At 29.1% G+C, this 8987-nt stretch overlaps 1 protein-coding gene across 2 annotated transcripts in view; it reads right to left on the bottom strand.

Moving 5' to 3' along the window:
* Window positions 1-502: 502 nt before the first annotated feature.
* LOC113363882 (tudor domain-containing protein 5-like) overlaps window positions 503-8987 on the bottom strand; it is a gene marked incomplete at its 3' end in the record, with an annotated part of 206868 nt that continues 198383 nt past the window's right edge. For both annotated transcript variants that reach the window (XM_026606367.1, XM_026606366.1), the window contains 2 exon segments: window positions 503-705; window positions 5441-5820. In XM_026606367.1, the coding sequence (XP_026462152.1) occupies window positions 503-705; window positions 5441-5820 (583 nt within the window).

Here is an 8987-nt window from a genome sequence, read left to right as displayed (position 1 = left end):
GAACAATAGGCAAAATTAGCAATTTTTGTAGTTAGCTGGTCAAGTAAGTTTCCTGAACTATTTTCAATCCGTCGTACTATTGTTCTTCTCGAAAGGCTTACATTTTCAAAAATATGTTTCTCTTCAGAACAACAGATCTCCGGCGCTTGTCCCATACATTGTTTAACAAATTCTGTTTCAGAAAACGGTTTACAGAACCATTGAACCACAGAAGCCTACCGCCCATTTTATTACGACTATTATAAATACAGTACGCACACTAATAATGTTGATGTCAACAAAATTTCATAAAAGCGTTTAAAAAAACTTGCGGAATTTTTCAACGGGCCGGATAAAATAATCAAAAGGGCCGGATCCGGCCCGCGGGCCGGCTTTTGCCCACCCCTGATTTTAAGGATCACCCCAATATATATATATATATATATATATATATATATATATAAAATATACATAATTGTATATACATACAAATGTACAAATATGAAAAAATATATAAACTTACTGCATTTCATCCATCATCTTATTCATCAACTGAAAATGATCTTCATCGTCAAGGACAAACCAAAACTTTGTCGGATCATAAATTTCAGTAATAATAATTCTCATTAGACAACCACATGAGAATTTGCATTTATTCCATATACTTTCAATTACATCGCCAGGACCCATCATTCCTGATAATGTCTCTTCGGAGTTACAGATTTCCTGAAATGAATGAAAGATAATAAATAATAAGCAGTTAAGAAAATTATTAGCATTAAACTACAATATATTAATAAATTATGTTATTTACAGAGGTTGTAACAAAGTAATAACTCCAGAGTGAGTGACCCATCCCTATTACGAAGTAAACAGTTATAAAACAAAATTAATACAAATTTTCATAGTTTTTAAAATTTTACATGTGTAAAATGAATCTAACTAGTTGTAAGTGGCATTTTGCCTTAAAAAATGTTACATAAACCTCCTGATATGTGTAAATCAACTGAATCAATAATAAATAAATGAAATTATGAGTATTCCGAGTGGATTTATTACACATTATTAGTGTGTAACCCTGAATATTTTCAGAAAGCAAATTTTCAAAATTCGATCAATTATTATAATTGAACCAGTATCCGTAGGACTATAATGTTTTAGTATGTTCAATAAGCCCAGGTACTCTAACATCATAACAATGCTGCAGTAAATGGAAAGGAAAAAAGAGTGTAACCCAGCGGTTTCCAACCTTTTTTTGCATCGCGCCCCCCTGCGAATATAAAAAAAAATTGCTGCGCCCCCCCTTATTTTTTTAACTGTTTAATTTAATAAATACTCAACTGATATTATCAGACTACAAATTAATATGCAATATTATGTAAAAATATTCATAAAAACTAAATATATTTTTTGTTTATTTTTTAATAACGTTCCATAAATGTTGGGTTATTTTCGATAATAGTATTCTGGAAACAGTTGTACGCGCCCCCCTTAGGGCAGCCTGGCGCCCCACTGAGGGGGCGCGCCCCACAGGTTGGAAACCGCTGGTGTAACCTTTGAATTTTTGTACCGTACTTAGCGTTAGAACAAAATATCGAGTACTGAGTAAATATCGATACTTTGCGGTCGATAGTAAGTACTTTTGCTATCGATTTTTTAGCTCGATCTATTTTCCAATATCGATTCTTTTCGTCGATAGTACTCAAAAAGAATCGACAGCGTAATCTATGAACACCACTCACCGACCAACTATGAACACCACGCATTGCAAATGCAATACAATAGTCTCTCTAGGTCTAGGTGGTCGTAACTGTTCAAAGAATTGTCCAAAAACCATCCCTCAGGGTCATCAGTCTCAAAAACCCAAAATGAATATGACCACACTAATAAATAAAAATGTTTATTTATTATTCTTAGGTAAAATGAAACGGATTTTAAAATACCTTAAATGTTTTATAAAAACATATTCAACAAATAAAGTATGATTATTTTGCGTTTACTATATTTTGATTCTTTTTTACGCAAAATACTAATACAGTAGAATCCGCTTAGTATGACATTCAAGGGACGGCGAAAAATCGTCATACTAAGCGGTCGTCATACTAAGCGTACTGAAAAAAAAAAAAAAACGATTTTTGGGGAATATGTTATTAATTTCAGTAATTTAATACAAAAATTACGGTAAAAAATGACACATACTAACAAATTGACAAATTTAATTAAAAATATGACATAACAATGCATTTTTTAATGTAAGGAATCTGTAATTTTCGTTTGAATTTTAATTACTGGGTAAAAATAGTAAAAAATATAGAACTTTACTAATTCAGTAAATTATAGAAGATGTTATCGCTTCCAAATTTCGAACACCAAGAATGAGTCTACTTATTTTTTGCACGAGGCACGATGCCGGAAGTTGCCAAAGTTTTCATAGCGCGAATCTCGTGCAACATAGAGACCTGAAGGTATGTAGCGACCTGACACACAAGGGTTTGCAATGAAAAACATGAACTCTATGTTATCGGAGGTGTAAAATCATGTCGGTCATTATACCTGGACCAATTTTTTTTTCAAAAATGGGTCATTATAAGCGAAATGTCAATGTAAGCGAGGTCAACATATCCGACTAGACAGCTGTTTTTTTAAGAAATTTTATATGGAAACCAAACTGCCTTTAAAATTACGTCATTATAAGCGGTTGTCAATATATCCGGCGTCATACTAATCGGATTCTACTGTACATAGAAATTGATGAATATTATTATGTGAAATAATTATATTTCGATTCTTTTTTATGCAAAATACTAATATATAGAAATTGATGAATATTATTATTTGATATAATTATATTTCGATTCTTTTTTACGCAAAATACTAATACATAGAAATTGATGAATATTATTATTTGAAATAATTATATTTCGATTCTTTTTTACGCAAAATACTAATATATAGAAATTGATGAATATTATTATTTGAAATAATTATATTTCGATTCTTTTTTACGCAAAATACTAATACATAGAAATTGATGAATATTATTATTTGAAATAATTATATTTCGATTCTTTTTTACGCAAAATACTAATACGATATATATATATAGAAATTGATGAATATTATTATTGATGTATATAGAAATTGATGAATATTATTATTTGAAATAATTATATTTCGATTCTTTTTTACGCAAAATACTAATACGATATATATATATATATATAGACATTGATGAATATTATTATTGATGTATATAGAAATTGATGAATATTATTATTTGAAATAATTATATTTCGATTCTTTTTTACGCAAAATACTAATATATAGAAATTGATAAATATTATTATTTGAAATAATTATATTTCGATTCTTTTTTAACGCAAAATATTCATGTTTTGAAATTTTTGAATTTCAATATGCAAACACATGGGTTTGAGTTTCTCGGAACCATTTAAACTTTTAATCCCATCGCTCCGAAGGGATGTTTCTCTACAAGTGTCGAAGATAATATATCTTGACCGTCATTAAACTGAATGTTTATTGCTTTCCAAAGAGGTTTTTTAAAGTTGCTAAAATTAACATACACACACACGCATCCATTTTTTCTGAGGTATGCCAAAATGTTCAGAAACCTTCAAAACGTCGAGAAATGTAAAAATTTTCAATTCACATTTTTGGGCTATTACAATAACATACCCTACGGGAAGTTAACAAATAAAATTACACTACTGAGAACGGGTGTCATCCCCCCGGGGGGTGGTCGCGAAATCAGAGCATAGTAAAAAAAATCAGACTCAAAATGCTCTATTGACTGGAGTACAAGTAAAACGTCCAATTTTAACAAACGTCAAAAAAGCGCTAATCATTTTTTAGAACTTTGAAATACTTGTCCTAGGGCCGTAATATTTTAGTATGTTCTATAAGATAATTATATATATATTCAAAAAAAGTTTCATAAAAATTAACGATTTTTTTCTCCAATAGTTAAATACAAGAAAAACGACCCTGTCGATCTTCACTAAAAACTAACCCTTTCAAACGGTTTTTGAATTTTTTAAATCGGTTCATAATTGTGGACGAAAATGTTTAAATTTTTTGCTGATTACAAAGAAATGGCTAGACCGATCGCGGCGCAAACCTGATAAACGCTAGCCTGATCGGGATACATCGAATTGCTTTTGAATTTTTGAAATCGGTTCTGCTGTTTCTAAGAAAAAGTCGAGGAAAAATCAAAAATCGGCTTACATACACGTGCGCACTAGGGTTGGTCGATTTTCAAAAACCGTTTTTTTTGCGAAAATTATGGAATTCGAAAACCGGTTTTTTAGTTAAATAAGTCGGTTTTCACTATATAAATGGAAAATGACAAATATAGCCAAATATAAAAGATAGATGACGGCGTCTTGATTCTTGAAACCATATTGGTTCAATAGCATTTCATATCTTATCACTCTGCAATGGTTCCCAGAAAGGTTTTGTATATATTAATTTAGATTTTTATACCAGTGTATATATTAATTTAAATCAGTGTAACTTCTTCTTGAAGAAGTAACTTTCTCTACTCAATCTTAAAGAAAAAGAGTTTTAAACCCTAGAAGTCACAAATTAAAAAACAAAAAACTTAGAATTATTATATCAGGCTTTAAAAACAATTAATCATAATTTGGTTGCAAGTATGAGCGTATTTTCTATTTCAGAAAATTTTGTGAGTAATCAAAGGACATGTCTAAGTAGCAATTTGATAGACGTTCTCAGTTTTTTGAAATCATATTTTATTAAACAAAAAAACAATTAGAATGTTTAAAATTAATTAATTACAATTGTTCGGAACAGACAATACCCGAGGTTAGCTTAATTGTTTTTAAAACTAAAATTGATATTAACAAGTATGTATTAAAAATGTATTATTTTTATTTATTCGAATACTTCTCTTCCACTATCATAAAAATATTTTCATTCTTATATGTGGAACTGATGCATCAATAACGAATAATTATTTTAAAAATTATTTAATTAAGATAAACTATTATTTTTTAGTTTTAAAATTAAAATAATTTTGTTTACTATCTATAAAATTGAACAATAAATAAATACAGAAAAATACTGCTCTAACACTAAATTTGCGGATAAATTACAGAATATTCGAGCAAAAATTTAAATAACATTTAATAAAAATAAAATTTAATAAAAAAAACCGGCTAAAACCGGTTAAAACCGGTTTTTTGGTAAAATTAAAATTCGAAAACCGGTTTTCTGAAATGTCGGTTTTTGTATAAACCCTAGTGCGCACATATACATTTGATCTCAAATGATGAATGATTTGTAAGGTTGAAGAAACATGAAACAAGCAAATCGGAATATTTCGTGAAAACAAACTTTCCCTCTGGGAAAAATCCATTTCAAATCTACACCAAGCAAGTTATGGGTGCTTACATATAAAAATTTACAATCAATTACTCACCATTATCTTTTTAAAAGTTTCATCCTTACATACAGCTGAAACATCTTCAATATCCTTTTCTACACCCTTCTCTTGTACCTTTAGATTTTTTATTAAATCCTCAGGTATCTTGAGCGACTGATCGAATAAAATAAATTCACCAAATTCAGATATCCTCTCTAACCAAAAAATGTCCGATAGCTGTAAAAAGAATTCTAAGGCATTCGGAAATCCCAACTCGTTGTAGGATAATTTTTCCCCGAAGTTATTTTCATAATGTGAATCTATAGATGTCAATGAAACGCCTTTCGGAAAATTTTTGATCAAAGTCTTCAAATTGTTCCTGATCTTGTCCGAAATGTGGTGGGATAGATCTGGGTGCTGTACAGAACTAGATTTGTCTGAAAAGAGAAAAGAAATGTAAGTTGTAATTATTAACGGCTAAAAATTGCGAATAATAACTATATTTAAAACTTAAAAAATAATGACAATGTTGACAATACACAAAAATTCGACTAGACGTAAGTGGCTTTTATCAATTGTGTTGTCCATTAGTATCAATAACAATTGAGATTTAGTTATTTAGGTAATTTCAACTGTTTATTTAGAAAATAAACTTTTCACTTTCACTAGAAATCAACAAGTGCCTCTATATAAGTTCAGCATTATTCTAAATTTAAAATGATTTTTTTACGTTTCTAAACATTTTGACAGACCTTAGAAAAAAGTGGATGGTAGTGCGTGTGTGCCGATTGGTTTTTTGGCAAAGGCAGGTCTAGCCGTGTCGGAGGAACCCTTGCACAGGGTGCAAAAAATGATCATACAGTTTTTGAGAGAACAGATCATCCGATTAGAATAATTGCTGGCGTTGACGATGTAATGAAATAAAATGATTATATTTTTAGGAAGGCAGGTCCAGCGGCTTCGAAATTAAAAACTAGTTGTGTATGGAATCGTGCCTTGAGGTAAATTGCTGTAACTTCGCGTACCATAATGAAATGATCGAGGAATATTAAATGTTTTCAAATAGATTATTATAAATAAATACCGTAACATAAACATTGTCTAATATTTATAAGAATTATATTAACTGAACTGCAAAGTTGAAAATATTTGTTTAAAGTATATTAAAACTTAAGTCAGAATTACAATTAAAATCTGAATTATCTTCGATATACAAAAAAAAAAAATGAAAAAAAAATTGAAACAATTTTTTTTTTCAAAAAGCAATTATTTTGTTAAAAACTGACATTTTTTGCACATTTAGCTCTATATTTCCGAAATCGCTCGACCTGCCTTTGTCAAAAACTAGTCACCACTTCTCCCCGTCATTACGAATTGAATGTTTTTTGGATCACTCAAATCCGATGCTGTGATCTCTCATAAACTCGATTTCTATTTTCTGCATTTTTTGCTCCGTATCTCCGAAACGGCTGGACCTGCCCTTGCCAAAAACTAATCAGCACATATCCCTATCAATAAAATTTGAATGTTTTTTGAACCATTCAAATCGGTTGATACGTGCGCCCGAAAACGTGGACGAAAAATTGTATCCACACATACATACATATACACACACACACATTTTTTCTGAGGTATGCCAAAATGTTCAGAAACCTTCAAAACGTAAAAAAAATGTTTACGATACAATGCATAATTTCGATTTTTGGACGATTACAATAACTTACTCTACAGAAAGTTAATTATATTGTTATGTGGAATGCCCAGCGAATTGACTGAGATTGGAAAAAAATGAGATAATAAAAGTTTTTACAGCTTGGCCATAGATTTGTATGGTACATATAGTTCTCTATCAAAAACGGTTGTATCTTCAGATTTTAATATTCAACCTCTATTTCTTTGCAAAAATTGCTCTTTATGCAAACCATTTATCAACTATGTACTGTTTGTGCGCATCAGGAAATATTTGTACAATGGGAAAATGGGAGTAGCAAACAACCCTTGATAAAAATATTTTTTTAAGTAAAATTAATGCTTTGTCATAAGACCAGAAAAATATGACTGAAAGCGTGATGAAAAATTATTCGATTACTAAAATGGATATTATTAAAAAGAGTTTTAAGGAAGAGAGTGAAAATTTAGAGTTGTGTGCATTTTTTAATTTCGCATTATGAACATTAAATTTAAAAGAAGATTTATTCCAAAATTTAAAAAAATCGAGGTGGGCAACTCTTGATAAAAATAAATAGTTTTTCGAAGAAAATAGAATTCCACGTATTTTTCAATTTAGAATTATAGAAAATCAAAATAATGAACATTGGCCGCAAAATTGGAGGGTGGACAACCCTTGATAAAAATAATAGTGCTTCCAAGTAAAAAGAATTGTGTGTATTTTTCAATTCCAAATTAAAAAAATTACAATAAAAAAATTGCTCATAATTGAAAAAATGTCGTAGGGTTAGACAACCCTTAATAAAAATTTATTGTTTTTTGAGGTATCATTTAACCACTTTCATATACTCAAAAAAATCTTAACTAATATTATGCCAAATTAAGGTAAAATTAAAACTAAAAAAATTGATTCCAGAATTTAAGAAAATAGGGGTGGATAACCTTTGATAAAAACAAATAGTATTTCTAATTATAAGTAAAGAGAGTTCTATGCATTTTTCAATTTCAAATTGTAAATAAATTAAAAGAAAATTAAGCAAAAAAAATTATAAAAAATGTTAGGGGTGGAAAACCATGATAAAAATAAATAGTATTTTGAAGTAAAAAGCGTTGCGTATATTTTGTCAATTCGGCATTGAAAAAATTAAAATGAAAAAAGTTTACCCCAAAATTAAAAATAGTAATAGGATTGAACAACCCTTAATAATAATAAAGGGTGTTAAAGAAAAAAATTAAGCTTTTTCTTCAAGCTCAAAAATCTGAACTAAAATTATATCAGACTAGATAAACGTTGTTTTGCTAAGTTTGCTATTCTAACCAATTTCTAGAGAATCAAAAATATTAATACTTTAAGTGTATAAGGACGTGTTGTTTGAATGCCTTTTACAATGAGGTATTAAAAAAACAATAAACCCCATTAGACTGTCTATATTTTGTCAATACAATCAAACTGGAAGTTTTATACACTTTCTATAGAAAACATGGTATAATTCATTCAATCCAAGTCTTTTTTGGTCTTTCGACTTATTGATTACGTTTCAAGTTTTTCAGATTCCTTTTGAAATCTGGATTTTGTGTTATAATTGTAAATAATACTACTGAGCTTATATAAAATTTTCAAATTTCTGTGAGGAGAGATAGAAAATGAATTAAGTATTTCTTCTTTGACCTGCTTTTTGAACAGTTTCAAGTAGCATTCGATGAATTAAAGTAAATTTAATAAAATGTATGTATGTAGAGCAGGGCGAGGCACAAAGGTCCAATTTGACTATGAACAAATATAAACTATATTGTGAAAACCAATTCAATTATATCACAACAAATAACACATTTCAAACAAACAATTATCGTATCGTAGAAATGTGCTTTTTAACTTAGAACGGCCAGGTGGCAAACAGGTTTAAAGTCTTATTTTAATTTTAAAAGTATTTTACAA

This window comes from Ctenocephalides felis, unplaced genomic scaffold (assembly GCF_003426905.1).
Source record: "Ctenocephalides felis isolate EL2017-DRISC unplaced genomic scaffold, ASM342690v1 CF-g0.4_SCAFFOLD_00845, whole genome shotgun sequence".
Lineage (NCBI taxonomy): Eukaryota > Metazoa > Arthropoda > Insecta > Siphonaptera > Pulicidae > Ctenocephalides > Ctenocephalides felis.
The sequence above is the reverse complement of the archived record's forward strand: the minus strand, read 5'-3'. Positions and strand labels throughout refer to the sequence as shown.